Source organism: Kryptolebias marmoratus, linkage group LG23 (assembly GCF_001649575.2).
Source record: "Kryptolebias marmoratus isolate JLee-2015 linkage group LG23, ASM164957v2, whole genome shotgun sequence".
NCBI classification, from domain to species: domain Eukaryota; kingdom Metazoa; phylum Chordata; class Actinopteri; order Cyprinodontiformes; family Rivulidae; genus Kryptolebias; species Kryptolebias marmoratus.
The window spans coordinates 15,443,013-15,458,801 of record NC_051452.1 but is presented as its reverse complement, the minus strand read 5'-3'; the positions used below and the strand labels follow the sequence as shown (position 1 = coordinate 15,458,801).

Here is a 15,789-nt window from a genome sequence, read left to right as displayed (position 1 = left end):
GTAATCATCAAAATTAAACGAAATAAACATTTGAAATATATGAGTTTGTATGTAATGTATGAATATAATATACAAGTTTCACTTTTTAAATGGAATTACTGAAATCAATCTACTTTTTCATGATATTCTAATTTTATGACCAGCACCTGTAGAGCAGGGTAACCAGCTCACCTTCTGGTTCCTCATCACTTTCACTCATGGAGCCGTAGTTAGCCAGCAGGGAGCCAAGAGCCGAGCTAATCTGTTTCGGAGCCACAACAAGTCCACCTGTCTTAGATTCTGGAGCGGGTTCCTCTTTGTCTGATTCTAGGAGCACACAGGAAACAAGTTGCAGTGCACATTCTTGAGATTTACTTCAAAATTCACATATGAATGGAGAATATTACTCTCACCGTGGTCACTGCTGGCCAGCACACCCAGTGGATCCCCTCCTCTAGAGGGATGGTTGAGGGGTTTTGGTGTATCTGTGGCGCTTCGGTCTGTTGGGAGGGGTCCTTGTGGGTGTCGCCCTCTGAATCCCCTGTTACCCCACCTACGACCACGACCTCTGCCCCTCATTCGTCTAGCAATAAAAATATTCTCCCGTTAAAACATTCTACGAGCGTCTGCAGTGTTCTATCATAATATGAAACCTAAATAGACTGGTCATCTTTAGGGTGTTCCTGGATGTTCCTGGTCTCCAGTGGTAAGAACTAATGAAAGTGGAGCAAACATCATCAGATTTACCCAAACTGAGCCGTTTCAAGAACACCTCCTGTCTGCTCCCGCACCTCCATCACTTTTCTCTTCTTCTCGATGTTTTGAAGCGTTGGGTAGTTTCTGAAAACACAAATGAGACTACAGTTGAGAAACAGCTGTGATTTACAGACATAACAACAAAAAATGCCCACCTTTTTTTAATCATCAGATCTTTACCAATTTCTAATATTATTCAACCTAAAGTGCACAAAAACAAACAACAGATTCCACTGTGTCATTATTTATTTCACAGAAATGAAGCCCAAATCAAAAATCTGTAAAAACATTAAGTCCACCCCCTGATCCAGCAGCAATAACTCACAGTATTGGTTTTCTGGAGGACTTTTTTGTGTCTCATATGGTTGTGCAGACATTTTGGCCCACTCTTTTTTTTACCAAAGCTGCTTCAGTTCATTGAGGTTTGCAGACATTAGTTTCTGCTCAGCTCTCTGAAGGTCCCACCACAGCATTTCAATAACTGGACCATTGCAGAATCTTCATTCTTTTCTTTTTAAACCATTCTTTTGTAGATTAGTTGCTGTGTTTGAGATCATTGTTCTCTTGCATCATGACCCAGTTAGGTTCAAGCTTCAGCAGTCAGACAGATGGCCTCAAATTCGACTCTAGACTCTTTTGGTCTACAGACGAGCTCAGGGTCGACTCAATGACTGCAAGGAACCCAAACCACCAGCCCTCCACCACCGTGTTTGACAGTTGGTGTGAGGTGGTTGTGCTGTTAGGCTGTGGTTGGTTTTCACTAAAAATGACACTGTGCACTGTGGGTAAGCATTAGGGGTAGGAATCTTAAGGCATGTAACGATCCTGATGCAGAGCACCGTAATGCAAATATACAATGATCATCAGTGCATTTTGATTATCCTGAAACTTAAATGAATGTGGCTTACTTTACATAAACACTGATTTATATATATATCTATGCCTTAGAAAGAGCGCACAATAACATAGGTCACAAACCCTGTTAATCACAGGCTAACAATTAGCACAGATGCTAACTTAACATTGAAAACGCCAAAGAAAAGCTAACGGATTTAGTATTAAGTTCATCACTGGAAATTTTTACACAAATCAAACTAGTCAAAGTCATTACTAAAGCCATTTATGTTATAATAACTTCGGCTGTTACAAACAAATGTTTTTTGGGGCTCATCGAAGAAAAGATGACAAAGACGTACTACAGGAAGCTACGGTAACTCGACTGGGACAAACAGCGCTGCGCAGCAACTACTCTGCTGATTCTTTTAAAGTGGAGGCACAGGTGAACACAAATCTGGAAATCAATTCAGAAGTTTTTGTATTCATAAAGCAATGCGTCTAAAAAATTTTTTTACCTCCCACCTCATAAAGACCAGATTACTTTTATTATATCTAAAACATAAAAACCCAAAACCGAAAGAGAACAAACTTCCTTTAACCCATGATGTTACAACACAGATAACATCTTGTCAGGTTCAAGTATAACTCATCACAGGTGTCATATTTAGTAAAAAAAAAATCATGTAAAAACTGACTTGCGCCTCTCCTCCCTCCATTTAGAAATCTCTTCTGGTGTGTCCAGCTTGATTCTTTTAGCTCCAGGTGCATGATTCTATAATGAGGATATTCCACACGTGTTAGAAACAGGAAACAACTACAAGTTTATGGTACACAATGAGCGGTACTTACATTTTTCCAGTGTATGGAAACTAGTTTTTCATGGGCCATAAAGTTACAATCTGGTACAGAACACTGAGAAAGACATTTGATCGAGAAATGGTAAAAATGGTAAGAGTAATCAAATTAAACACCTTGAAATGACTCCAAAAAAACTCGACCAATACGTGCAACATACCTTGACATGTTGAGAAACATGTTCATCGAACTTCTGCTGGTTTTTGAAGCCTCGATCACATGTGTCACAGTAATGAGAATATTCAGGTTCTTTCTTATTCTTTTGCTGTGGGTGAACGATTTAGTCAGTAAGATGCAATACAATACAATCGTCAAATTAGGACTTATTATAAGAACCAGTAAAATGTTTTAAAAAGTTTGGACAAGTCACCTTTTTCCCATGTTGATGAGGAGGTCTGTAGTTCTGTCTTCCACCTGGATGTCCACCTTGATACCATTCACGTCCAAAGTTCTGAGCTGAACACAGAAACATAATGAAAATATTCTTATACCAATTAAATAAGGACGAGACTGATTTTTTAAATCACAAACGAGTCCAGTAGACTTGTCAACTGATTAATGTTGAGAAATGAAACTAGCATTCCTTAAGGGAATGCATATCACCCATCACTTCTTGTGCTTAGAGTATGTGTTGGAGATTAGTCTCAGCTACTACCACACTTCAGGTCAATATCTGTAAAACTGATTGGTTTACAGCCATTTTCATGTTTGCTAAGGTTGATAAGCTGTGGTGGCCATCTTGAATCAGGTTGACTCCAAAAGTTAATCAGTTGTAGATGTACATCCAGCGATTACTTCCTGAAGGTTTTGTTAAAATCCATCCAGTGGTTCATGAAATATTTTGCTAAGAGACAAAAAAGGTTGAGTCCAAATACGTTATGTCAAACTTTTAAGCAAAGATCTTGCCCCATCTCTATGTGTTGGAGGTGACTGTCAGCTACTACCACAACAAATTTCAGGGGTAAAATTGACTGAATTATAGCCATGTTTGTGTGACAGCGAGCTGTGGCAGCCATCTTGAATGGGGCTGACGCTAAAACTTAGTTGTAGAACTACCCCCAATGATCACTTTCCTTAAAAATCCGTTTAGAGTTTGATGAGCTACTTTGGTGACAGACAGGCCCACGAACACGCTGACCCCAGTCAAGGACATCATCGCCCGCCGCCGACCCTACAGTTCCTGATTAAAAGGCATAATTGACTACACGGAGGTTTCAGCATTCTCAGTTGTACTCACAGTAAGGACCTTTATGTCCGTAGTGCCCACGGTCTGAAGGGAAGCTGTAACCCTCTCCTGCCGCCTCTCCGTAGGTCCAGCCGGGCTCGGACGGCGTCTCCCCCCAGCTCCACATGCTGGGGTGGAAGCTGCTGGAACGGGGCTGCTGCTGAAAGGAGACTGGAGGAGGACAGCTGAAGTCCGGCGGCGGGTAGCGCTCCGGAACATTCATGTCGCCACCTCCACTGCTTCTCTATACAAATACGGTAAAGTTAGCTCAACGTCAACTCAAGTCTGCAGTCCACATGGTGCTCTCACGCGCCCATGTTTTGCTGCAGCTCACAGACAGGCTCGTCACTTCCGTAACAGCCGGAAGAACCAGTGATGCGTTTCATGCGCCTCGGAAATAAAGATTCTAATAGTTGCAGCTTCGACAAGAAAAAATAAACACCGTGACAGAAGGTAATGCGCTGGTAAATCTTCGACAGAAAGAGGTTCAGACCTTTTCCATTTAGATTCAGGCAGAAAAGTCACAAAATTTTGAAGTTGCCTTGGTTTCTGTTACGTAAGAGTCGTGACGGCTTTTAATTCCCGACTGTAGAGGAAATGTTAAGAGAATAAAGTTATCGTTCATATTCCATCAAGTTTATTTTTAACATTTAAAAACTATTTATAAAGATATTTTCCCAATTAGTGATCAATTTAGATTATATAACAGAATAAAACAATATTTTGTACTAATGTGATTAAATAGAGAAGACACTCTAAATAAATTTGTTATATAATCTTCAAAGAAACAATTTCTGGTGATCATCATGGCACTTGCTTAAGCACATTTTTGGGATTATGTTGTTATTTATCTGTTTGTTATTGATGTGTTTATGTAAGCTTTCCAATATAATGCTTCTAAAATATTAAATTTTGTTTGATGACAAGTGACACGAAGAAAAATGATCCAGTGCATTTTTACTGACTAAGTAGCCATTGTATTCTACAAATACAATGTTCTTATTTTGTTGTCTTTATCTTATTTTATACTGCCCAGTGTTTGATTAAATGTGTACGACAATGACTTACATGGTGTATAAGTGTACGATATCTTGAAAACACTGCGAAATGCTTTGGTAGTAAGTTTTACCTAATGTTTTTAAACGCCACACGCTTTTACCAGAACATCTCGCGAGCTTTAGATGTAAAGTTCTCGTGTTGCCAGATTGGGCAAGGAATCTGTAACTTTTAATGGCATTTAAATAATATTCAGTGTTATTATTGTCTAAAACGTAATAATATTGAAAAATTACAAATGTGAAAACTATACGCCTTTTTTTAGGAATAGGGCCATAAACTATCAGCGGTATTGTAAATGATTTGAATGAAACATAATTTACTTTATTAAAGTATTTGAAAAACGCATAAGAAAAAAGAGACTGTGTGTAGTAAATATATCCATAATGAATTAAGTCATAAAGTGCACACAGTGCCTTAAAATCCTGACACAATCATAAAACGTTGTCCGAATTCGGGGGGTTGTTGCTGACCTGGACGGACCTGGCAACCCGGAAGGTCCTCCTGCTCCTCTCTAGCTCATAGTGCCTCGTGCGTTTCTGGCAGCGGCGCGCGGCGACCTGAAGGGGAAACTTTGAGCTCTCCGAAGAGGGAGCTTTTAAACACATCAAAATGCTCGTCCTGTTTGAGACCGCGGCTGGATTCGCAATTTTTAAGGTGAGCGTTGCTGCGCTGTTTCCTGTCAGGTAAAAGAAAGAAAGCGTTTTTAAAGTATTTGTTTCTGTAGTTAGCTTAGCTTAGCCTCCTGTGTTTGGCTTAAAGTCCACTCTAATTAAGCCGTTTTGTTATTGCAGGAACAATAAAGACCAGTATTGTGTTTGTCTGCTCGCACATTACACTGCTTCATTGTGTTTTTGTCCGCTGAAGGCGTCTTCAGTTTTAATGCTAATGCTAACCTGAGTTAGCCTTCCGAGGGGCCTGTAAGCACGTGTGCACGTGGAAGCTGACTGAATTCATCCTGATGCCTACAGAGAAACTACTAAACTCATGTTTCCAGTGTTAGTTGTGGACTCGACCACATCAGTACACGTTTTTCCTCAGAGTTCAGTTTTATTTGCGCTCGTTATATTTTGCGATAATAGCTCTAATCTTGATAAGAAGTATCCATTAAATGTGGTTTATTTGAAACCAATTGCAATGATTCTCCAACATAAACTGATTGTCGTTAAGTTGGTGGCAAAATAGTTTTCATCAAACATATTTATCTACCTGCCAAGAAATTAAAGCTTGTTTTAACTCAAGTAATTAAAAGTACTCTTTGCATTACAATTGTGGAGTCCAGTATTGAGTTGGTTCTGAATTATATCAAATAGTGAATTTTTAAAGAAGTTTATTCCAGATATACTTGTTTGCTATTCTGAAATGTGGGTGGGTAGGCATTCAGCGTAAACAAGGCACTCTGCTAAAGCTGCTGACAACTACGTCAGAGTTTGACAAGCATAGAGTCTGAGAGAAGATGTTTAGCAGCAGATTGACTCATTTGTCCAACTAAACATAAGAAAGAAGACTAAAGAGTAACTATCAGGGACCAAGCCTGGTAGTGAAGCCCTGTAAAAATAAAGATCTACATTCAAACGTCCATGACTTTTGGAAAATTTCTCCTAGACCAGTAGGTTAACTAGATTTATACTCTGGGAGAAGTGAAGAAATCTGTTCTCATTGTGAGGCAGACATTTATACTTGGTGAGGAATTGCAGGCAGGACTCCTAGGAAGTACCCACGCCCCCCATACACACACAACAGGGTCGCCACTCTTCAGTCCCTGTACAGATCGTTGCTTCCCTTACCTTGACCACACATTTATATCATACAGACTGAGACAGGACACTCTGTCTGGCATTTGCAAATTTGTCACGAAGAGACGGCCACTGTTTCCGACAGATGGCAGACAGTAATAGGAAAATGTAGGGAACCTGTCCCTGCGCTGCCCGGCCGAGGTGTCCTCCCTCTCAATCAGCACAACCACGGAAAACTGCCTGCGTCTCCGCACGTTCTCCACCGTGCACATTAATTATAATATTGCCTTATACGTCTGGCTGGAACAGCTGTAAAGATGGCTGTATTTTCTAACCGCCCCGACACAGATAGTTCTCAACAGATTATTGCCCCTTTTCTACTGCCTCTAAAGGTCCCGGCTCCACTCTACTCGGCTTGCTTTGCGCACGTTTTCACCGGCATTTTTTTGTCCCTGTTTCGGAGTAGGGCCAGTCGGGCATTTTTTTACAGTGCCAAGCCGGGCCGAGTAGAGCAGGGTTTCTGTAGTAGAGCCAGTGGTAAAGGAACAATATGCCCCTTTTCCACTGGCTTCATTTAAAGCAGAATGACTCTGTAGAAGTTCCCTCTTTTTTCCACTTAAACACGCCCACAGCAAAGTTCTGACCAATTGCACAACAGTTCACGTATACCCCTGAGAGAAAAGGTTCTGCTCGGACCTTGTGCGCAGGACGGGCGTGATTTTCATCATGCAAGAGCAGATTTCTTCTCGTAGAGCAGAAATCCAGCTTTAATGTTCAACCTATTTTCTGTCACTTTGGCTGTTTTTATAGATACACAAGCACACGGTAGATGTCGTGTAAAATACTTCATAAATAACTCACTTTTTATTGGCAACAGTAACAATGTGCTGCACTTAAAAACCAAAATTCTGGACAGTTAACATCCTTTAATTTACGCTTAACAAGGTGAAACGTTGTGACCAATCAAAAAATTACCATTGCCATGAAAACTTCAACAAATGATTTTTGATTCGTGTTCTTTTTTTCAGTGATTAAAATACATAATTGGTTAATATCTATCAATAACTAAAAGTAAACCTTCACCCAAATCTGTTTTTGAGCCACATTTCCGACCTGTTTTTGATAAAGACACTGTTCATGCCTGCCCATTTAAAAGTTTGTTTATACTATCAGTCTTTTTTTAGACCTTTTTCAGTGTCTGAGTGCTGAGTTTTAAATATCTTTCAGGTCCTAGATGAATCAAAATTGCAGCAGGTTGACAGCCTGTACAAGGAGTTTGAAACTCCTGAAAAAGCCAACAAAATGTAAGTAATAATACCACATTTGAACACACCAATGTCTTTACTGCTGAAATCTGTGGGTTGATGTCACTGTTTGTGTTCTGCTCGACTAGTGTGAAACTGAAGCACTTTGAGAAGTTTCAGGACACAACAGAGGCCTTGGCAGGTACGACGTGTTCCTTTCTGCGTCCGTGTTCGCTTGCAGTCTGTGGTCTGGGATGCATTTGTGTGTCTGATTTTAAAAACATGAAGCATTTCATAGCAATCGTCACTACCACTGAGACCACACTCTTATCAGCAACATGTAAATTTGTTAGATTTATTGTTTCTTTGTTTTAACAAAGCTTCTTGGCAATAGATCTTAAACTGTTGGAAAGCCTGTTCATTTCCCTTCAGATGGTGCCACTTTTGTTAGGAAGATAAATTTATAAATTGAGTATTTGAGTTCCGCCCATGGAAAACCTACCAAATTTTCTCAGCCAAACAGCTTATTGTGCTGTTGACTCTTGGCTCTGTTTGTTGGTGTGTGTTGGATTATTAAAGTCTAAAGAAACGATACATATTTGCAAATTAACAATTTATTCATTTAACAAACTGTGGCCTCAGTAGCATGTGGAAGAACCATACACAGCCACAACAGCCTGGCACCTCCCCCTCATGCTCACCAGCTTTGTCACACACTGCATTTTCCTAACATATGTGACACTATTTAAGGGGAAAAGGCTTTTTACCTGCATAGGAATTATTGCCAAGAAGCACTGTTACAACAAACAAATAATTGACCAGACACTAGTTAAATTACTCTGTCCAATATTTAGATAGGATGGAGGAGAAAAGTGTTAAGATTATTGAATATCTGGGGGAGAAATTCTTAGGGCAGGAACTGCTTGCTTTTAAGCAGGGATGCTTTTATCTAGCTTTGTTCACGTGTTTAATGAGTTATTTTTACCCTCCACTGTGAAGCTGCCACCGCTCTTGTTGAGGGAAAAATCGGCAAGAGTTTAAAAAAGGTTCTGAAGAAAGTCGTCGCCAAGGAAGCTCATGAACAGCTGGCCATCAGTGACGCCAAACTTGGTGGAGTTATAAAAGTAAGTTTCCCCACATTGTCATGATTCTGGAGTCATCATCGCCTTTTTAAACAAAGTTTTCTAATAAGGTTTGCTTTTTAGGACAAGCTGGACCTGAGCTGCGTCCACAGCCCTGCTGTGGCTGAGCTGATGAGATGCATCAGGACCCAAATGGAGAGCCTAATTTCTGGACTTCCTCCCAGGGAGATGAGTGCCATGTCTCTTGGCTTGGCTCACAGGTCAGCCACACACAGAAGGGGGGGCTTCATACAGCTGCTGCCTGTGATTACATTTTGCTGTCTGAAACAGTTGTGTGGATTTTCTCTCAGCATTCGTCACTACCACTGAGGCAGTAGATTGCTCACATTGTTGTCTCTTTATAATCAGTGTTTGAGTTTTTCATGTGAACTAATGCTTTTCTTTTTATTTGTTTGTTTCTAGTTTATCCCGGTACAAGCTCAAGTTCAGTCCTGACAAAGTGGATACAATGATTGTGCAGGCTATTTGTAAGTATTTTTCAGTGGGGGACTGTGCCAAAGCTGTTCTCTATGCTGCCAAACCCAACACACAGATAACATGGGTCTTTTTAAGCTCTAAGGCAATGGATTCCATTCCTGGTCCTGGAGGGCCACTATCCTGCAGGTTATAGATGTTTCTCTGCTTTGACACACCTGATTTGAATGACTTGAGTGCTTAACAGGCTTTTGCAGAACTTGAAGACCTGCTGAAAAGCAGAGAAACATTTAAAAAATGCAGGATAGTGGGCCTCCAGGACCAGGACTGGACACCAATGCTCTAATATGTAAACAGATGTGTTATATTTGTTTAGTTTTGAAACACATTGTTTTTACAACTGCAAAGCAAATCAGTTCAATGAAATGGACTTTTACACTATCGTAAAGGGCTCTTGGTCACTTCCTTCCCTCCCCAGTTTATATCCCCACGCTGCCAAGGAGGGTACAGAGCGAGACAAAGTGACCAACACACCTTGTAAAAACCGCTACAGCAAAATTAGCCAAAAAATAAGCTGTTCCCACCTGCTAACCAAACATTGTTCGGCAACCTTTTGCTTCAACGAAGTTCATCTTTTTATTGAGCGGTTGTCTTTAAAAAGTCTTCCAGTTGTGTGACAATATATCCACTTGTTACCATTTTGAGTGTAGCCAAAGGCAACGGACCTCCTGTAGCTGCGCCTCATAAATAAACCCTTGAATTTTTCATTTATTTTATTTTTTTTAAGCTATTCGGGACTTTCTCTGAACAGATTGAAGGCTTGGGTGGGCTGCTAGCTCTTTCCTGCAGAGAGAGAGTACAGTACAGAGTACAGTAAATTTACAGACTTTTTAATTTGAATGTCAATTTTATTTATATAGCACATTTAAAACAACAGTAGGTGACCAAAGTGCTTCACAATTTATGCCAACCATCAAACATAGAATGAGATTAAAACAATAAATTAAAGTCACAGAAATATAAACAGAAAACAAGTTGAGTAAAAGTATCATAAAAACATAATTCAAACTGTATTCAAAGCCATTGGAAACAGATGCATTTTTAAGTGTCAGATCGACTTAAAATATGCTATCTGTATGAGACTGGAAATGTAACAGGTAGAAACCCTGGTAGTGAAATTAACGTCTAAAACCAGAAGATTTCCAGTTTATTTTTATAATTTAAAAAAAAATCAATCTTTAAACATTTATTTTTTTATGCTGTCATTTTAACGACAGCTCCCTCAAACATGGAATCTTGTACTATAATGGGACATTCTATTTGTAAATAAAAGTCTGATTAATACGTCTATTTTTGTCATATGAGAATAATTTGACTTGTTTCAGCTTAATGACGAGGAAGGATTGTCTGTAAATGTGTTTTGTTTCCTGTCTCTTCAGCTCTTTTGGACGATCTGGACAAGGAGCTAAATAACTACATCATGCGCTGCAGAGAGTGGTACGGCTGGCACTTCCCTGAGCTGGGAAAGGTGGTCACAGACAATCTGGCTTACTGCAAAACGGTCCGCACAGTCGGTAAGATTGGCTTCAACAATAAAAGCCTAGCATTCCTGAAAGAAATGCATATCACCATCTCCCGTTCACAACGAGGTTTTAAATTAACAATGTTGAGAAAGACGAGAGTCAGATCTTGTAAATTATGTTAATCATAATATCATGCAATATTGTGAGATGTTAGCACTTGGCATGTGTGTTGTGAATCACCCTCAGCTACTACCGCACCACATTTGAGCTCAGTGTCTGTAAAATCGGCTGAGTTGGTAGTTCTTGTGTTTTCTAGGGTTAGTTGGCTGTGGTGGCCATCTTGAAATGGATTCTTAAAATTTAAGAACTTGTAAATTAAGAATGTGCATTTTAAGCAAAAACTCTCTGAATTTATTTGTAATTATTCAACTTTTCTTCAAATATTCAACCCCCTGGCACCCACCTCCACCTACCAGCCACTGCACCAAGCATAAGAGGGGAGGGGGCCACGTATTCTGGCTCACCTTTGACCATAGTTCCCGCTTTAAAATCCTTTAAAAATAAAATACAAAGGCAGAAATAAATGTTTTTTTTCTCTTATTTTTCTTTCCCAGGGAGTGGGGGTGGATAGTCAGTGTTATGTCGAGGGGGTGTGTCACTGTCTGGTGCTGGTGTTAAAAAAAAAAGAAGAAAAAACTACTGTAATGGTTTCATTATTTCTTTGAATTTGTCCATTTTAACTAGTCTTTGAAAAAAGAAAAAACACTGTCTGTCCCTATTGTAGATGTTCATCCAATGGTTGCTTTGAGAGTTTTATTAAAATCTGTCCGCTGGTTTATAAACACGACCAACAAACAGACACTGGCAAAATTATTATTTTGCCTTCAGAGGCAGGCGATTTAAAAACAGGGCTGCATTATAGATTACTCCAATGCATAATTAATTGACTGGATAAGAAATATCTTTGCTTTAGGTGATCGCACAAACGTGTCCAGCACTGACCTGTCAGAGATCCTTCCTGAGGAGGTGGAAGCCGAGGTGAAGTTAGCTGCTGAAATCTCCATGGGAACAGAGGTGTCGGAGCAGGACATCGCTAACATCCAGCACCTGTGTGACCAGGTACGACTCCACTCAGAGTAAAAAAGAAAAGTGTATCCCGATTTCCTCCTGCTGTGGTGATGATGATGACAGTTGTCTTTTTCCTGAAACAGTTGATGTGGGGTTTCAGTCACTACCTCATCTGAACAGTCACAGGGCTCATGGTTGTTTAGGCTTGTTGCTGTTCCTCTGCTGATACACGCTGAGCAGGCTTTCCTGTTTTCTTTAGGTGATTGAGATTTCAGAGTATCGCACTCAGCTCTACGACTACTTGAAGAACAGGATGATGGCGATTGCCCCCAACCTGACAGTGATGGTGGGCGAGCTGGTCGGCGCCCGTCTCATCTCACACGCTGGTAAGTCACAAAATGTTATAAACCCCTGCCAGGCAATGATGATGAGGACAGCATGTCATTTTCCTGAATATGACTGATGGTTTTAAGTCACTACCTCATCTGAGCCTTCGATGGGAGCAGTTTCAGAAGAGAGAACTGGACCCAGGGTTCCTACAGTGTCTGCAGAAGTGTGGATCCAGGATTCCTTGAAGGAATGCATATCACCTGTCACCTTTCATGCTTAAGTTTTAGATCATGTTATTATAGAAAAAAGTGGTGTAACAGTTTTGGTCGAATCTTGTGGTTAATCAAACGTGGACATGCTTTCAGACAAAACTGTGAACTCCAGGTTACTTCCAAGTAGATCAACAAGTGATGTTACCTGACTGTATAACAAGAGGTGTATTACTTAAACAGTATGCAACAAAGAAATCTAAATATTAGTCTGGAAAAGATGAAAAATGAGTGGGAACCCATGTGTCTGCTGCTCTAATTTATTGCTTTGTGTTAAGGGTCCCTTCTGAACCTGGCCAAGCACCCGGCCTCCACAGTTCAGATCCTCGGAGCAGAGAAGGCTCTGTTCAGAGCCCTGAAGACCCGCAAAGACACACCTAAGTACGGTCTGATTTATCATGCCTCTTTAGTGGGCCAGACTACAGCCAAGAACAAAGGCAAGGTAAGGTCAGGGTGACAGGCTGGGCTGGTACCGACAGGTGAAAACCAACCAAAATGAACACTGTGGCGTCCTGTAACCTCCGCAGATCTCCAGGATGCTGGCAGCTAAAACCGCTCTGGCTATTCGCTATGATGCTCTGGGAGAGGACACAAATGCAGAAATGGGAGCAGAAAACCGCGCCAAGCTCGAGGCCAGACTGCGGCAGCTGGAGGACAAAGGAGTGAGTACAATAAAGTACACAATTACAGGATCTTCAGATTTATAGAAGCTAACACTGTTACTTGAATCCTGTTTTTTTTATTTTTCAGCACGCTTTTTCTTTTGGCATCTAACGACTTCTGCGTACTTTGTGCTTTTTTAACTGTTCCCTTATTAAAATGTTTAGGAGATAGGTGTAACTTAATTTACTAAACCATGTTCCTATCAAAATACATTAAGATCTTTTCAAATTACTTAAAAAAATGTTCTCTTTAATATCTACATCTGCTAATACTACTGCTAGTACTAATACTGATAATGGTGTTTTTAGTTAAAAGCTAAAGTTCTGCTAAATTTAACTAGCCTCTTGCTATGTTTATCTTTTAGCTAGTTCTGTTACTTTTAGTGTTTAACTAGAGTCTTTCTACTTAAAGGTTTGAGCTAGCTTTTCTCTACTTTTTTCAACATTTTAGCTTTCAGTATTTTTACACAAAATGCAATTTCTGTAGTTTAAAAAAAAAGATACAATTACAGGAAGAAAAAAAGTCTGCCCTCTTTCAGATGTAGGGTTTTACATATCAGAACACTAAAAGTGAACTGGTTGAATCTAACCTCAAGTGAACAAAAATGCTCACAAGGAACATAATGAATGAAATGCTCTTTCAGTCGAACTGAAGAAGCACAAAAAATAATATTCAGTTTCCATCTGAGCAGTTGTCAGTCAGACATCCTCACATTTGGTCTACAGAGGAGTTCATGGTTGACTCAGTAACTTCAAGGAGCCCAAACCACTCCCCCTCTATTATTGTACTTCACAGTTATGAGGTGTTTGTGCTGATGTGTTAGTAGAATAATTTTAGATCTGATCTTCACTGTCTGACCTCTTTTTTTTCAGATCAGAAGAATCAGCGGAACAGGCAAAGCAATGGCGAAGGCTGACAAATATCAGCACAAGAGGTGAGGAACTGTGCGTCTCCTCATTTTTTTTAAAGAAGTTGAATTCCATAAAAGATGTTAATAACCCTTTTTTTTAATTTCTCTCAGTGAAGTACGAATTTACGATCCCTCTGGAGATTCAACCATCCCGTCCACCTCAAAGAAGAGGAAGTTTGAGGAGGTCAAAGAAGAAGAGGCAACACAAGAGCCTGTAACACCGGTGGCCAAATCCAAAAAGTCCAAAAAGGAGCCAGAAACAGAAGGTGAGTGAAATGTAGGTGTATCTTCAGTCAGATTTCTCCCAGGGTTTGTTCATTTTAACATGTCAGGGTTTTGTTTTATATTAAAAAAAGAAGCTGAAATGACAGATCCTCCCAAGAAAAAGAAGAAAAAGAAAGATAAGAAAACAGAAGAACAAGAGGAGCCAAAGGAGGAGGAGGAGGTAGCTGTGACTGAGGTTAGTGTTAAACATGTATGATAATTCATTAATTATTTAACAAGTGATGTCTTCTCTTTAACTGCTCACCTTTTTATTCTTTAGTCAACAAAAAAGAAGAAAAAGAAAGATAAGAACGCAGAACAGGAGGACCCAGAAGAAGAGGTAGCAGTAAGTGAGGTAAGAGTGAAATATGTTTAAATGATTACTAACATGTTTGTTTTTTTAACTAAATGCTCACTTTTTGTTTTCCAGACAACAGAAAAGAAAAAGAAGAAAAAAAAGAAGGTGAAAGAGGAAGATGATGAGTGAAAAGATGAGACTGTGTATATACTTTGTTTTAGTTTAGATTTTTAAAGATTTTTTGTCCAATATTTTATGTTAAAAGATCAAGGCATTGTTAAGTGCCTGTTTCCTGCTATGTGAAACAACAGCATCAGTTAGTCATTGTGGAGAAAAAATAAATTTTTTACACAAGTAAAATCTGAGTATTTTTATGTTTCTACCATTTCAATTTGACATTTTGTGTATTTAAATATGCCATACAAATCTATGGATATTAATGAATCAATAAAAACAAATGTGTTCAATTGTGAAAAACATTTTTATGACAGAAACTGAACTTTGTCCCTTGACGAAATAAAACTTGTTGTAAAAGTAAATTGGTTGTATGCAGTCACAAATAGAGGTACAATTATCTTTTTACAACAAAATCTTAAATTACAGGTTAAATTTTATATATTGGTTTGTTGTTTAAAAAAATATAAGGGAGATAGAACACCCAGTTTGTTGATTGTATTTATTTATTTTTAAACAATTAATTCCAAAAGAAACATCAAGCAGAACATCCCAGGAATGAGACAGATCCAAGCTGTAGAATCAGTCTGACCTCAGATTGTTATGAGTGCTCATTTGAACCAAACTTATCAGTAAGACATAACAACACCAGCAGTCTGTTCATAACTGGACGGTCATATCACTTAGAGGGCAGCATGAGCTAACATTGAACTGTGAACAGATATGTAATATACAGGACAGGTCTGTTACAACTAATGAGGATGTCTCAGAGAGACCATCAGGGTCTTATCAGGTAGTCTTGTTTTTTTTTTTACGATCAGTTTGCACTTGAAGTAGGATTATTGAGTGTGCATCAGGACATTAAAAGCACTTTTAGTCTATAAGACAAATTGTTCTGCCTGTGTGGAAAAAATATGACTGGCTTGATTTTTCCAATAAGTGAGAGTCTCGTTAAAAAACTCGTCAAAAATTAATGATTCAACTGACGATGGATTCAACCCGAACTGACGCCGTTCTTAGCTTCCTGTCACTTAAAACAACTGTGT

At 39.4% G+C, this 15,789-nt stretch overlaps 2 protein-coding genes and 2 non-coding genes across 5 annotated transcripts in view; 3 read left to right on the top strand and 1 right to left on the bottom strand.

Moving 5' to 3' along the window:
* The window catches only part of nufip1 (nuclear FMR1 interacting protein 1), an 8,891-nt gene extending 4,881 nt beyond the window's left edge, over nt 1-4,010 (bottom strand). The window contains exons 1-8 of the mRNA XM_017426796.3: nt 3,665-4,010; nt 2,798-2,883; nt 2,588-2,692; nt 2,422-2,484; nt 2,268-2,344; nt 727-819; nt 393-562; nt 172-306 (exon numbers count right to left, since the gene is read on the bottom strand). Of these exons, the coding sequence (XP_017282285.1) occupies nt 172-306; nt 393-562; nt 727-819; nt 2,268-2,344; nt 2,422-2,484; nt 2,588-2,692; nt 2,798-2,883; nt 3,665-3,875 (940 nt within the window). The 5' untranslated portion in view covers nt 3,876-4,010. The remainder of the gene's footprint in view (nt 1-171; nt 307-392; nt 563-726; nt 820-2,267; nt 2,345-2,421; nt 2,485-2,587; nt 2,693-2,797; nt 2,884-3,664) is intronic.
* A 1,200-nt stretch (nt 4,011-5,210) lies between these two features.
* On the top strand, nt 5,211-15,036 carry nop58 (NOP58 ribonucleoprotein homolog (yeast)). Of its 2 annotated transcripts, none has more exons than XM_017426792.2 (16): nt 5,211-5,365; nt 7,672-7,748; nt 7,838-7,890; nt 8,688-8,812; nt 8,894-9,030; nt 9,233-9,297; nt 10,684-10,818; nt 11,741-11,886; nt 12,095-12,221; nt 12,713-12,876; nt 12,962-13,096; nt 13,970-14,031; nt 14,119-14,273; nt 14,367-14,467; nt 14,552-14,626; nt 14,702-15,036. In XM_017426792.2, the coding sequence occupies exons 1-16, from the start codon at nt 5,321-5,323 to the stop codon at nt 14,756-14,758; spliced, it is 1,659 nt and encodes a 552-aa protein (XP_017282281.1). In that variant the 5' UTR covers nt 5,211-5,320; the 3' UTR covers nt 14,759-15,036. The 2 variants fall into 2 exon arrangements, with proteins under 2 accessions (XP_017282281.1, XP_017282280.1); XM_017426791.3 differs by having other exon boundaries at nt 14,364-14,467.
* On the top strand, nt 11,935-12,018 carry LOC112450862. The gene has a single exon (XR_003039589.1). It is a non-coding gene; the product is annotated as a small nucleolar RNA SNORD11B (small nucleolar RNA).
* On the top strand, nt 12,248-12,331 carry LOC112450863. The gene has a single exon (XR_003039590.1). It is a non-coding gene; the product is annotated as a small nucleolar RNA SNORD11B (small nucleolar RNA).
* Nucleotides 15,037-15,789: the final 753 nt, after the last annotated feature.

Bases quoted from the DNA above. Each gene is read 5' to 3' on its own strand.
- nop58 (XM_017426791.3), top strand. From the start codon at position 5,321: ATGCTCGTCCTGTTTGAGACCGCGGCTGGATTCGCAATTTTTAAG. The intron at 13,097-13,969 runs GTGAGTACAATA...CTTTTTTTTCAG, and splicing joins GGCAGCTGGAGGACAAAGGA to ATCAGAAGAATCAGCGGAAC. The intron at 14,032-14,118 runs GTGAGGAACTGT...AATTTCTCTCAG, and splicing joins GACAAATATCAGCACAAGAG to TGAAGTACGAATTTACGATC.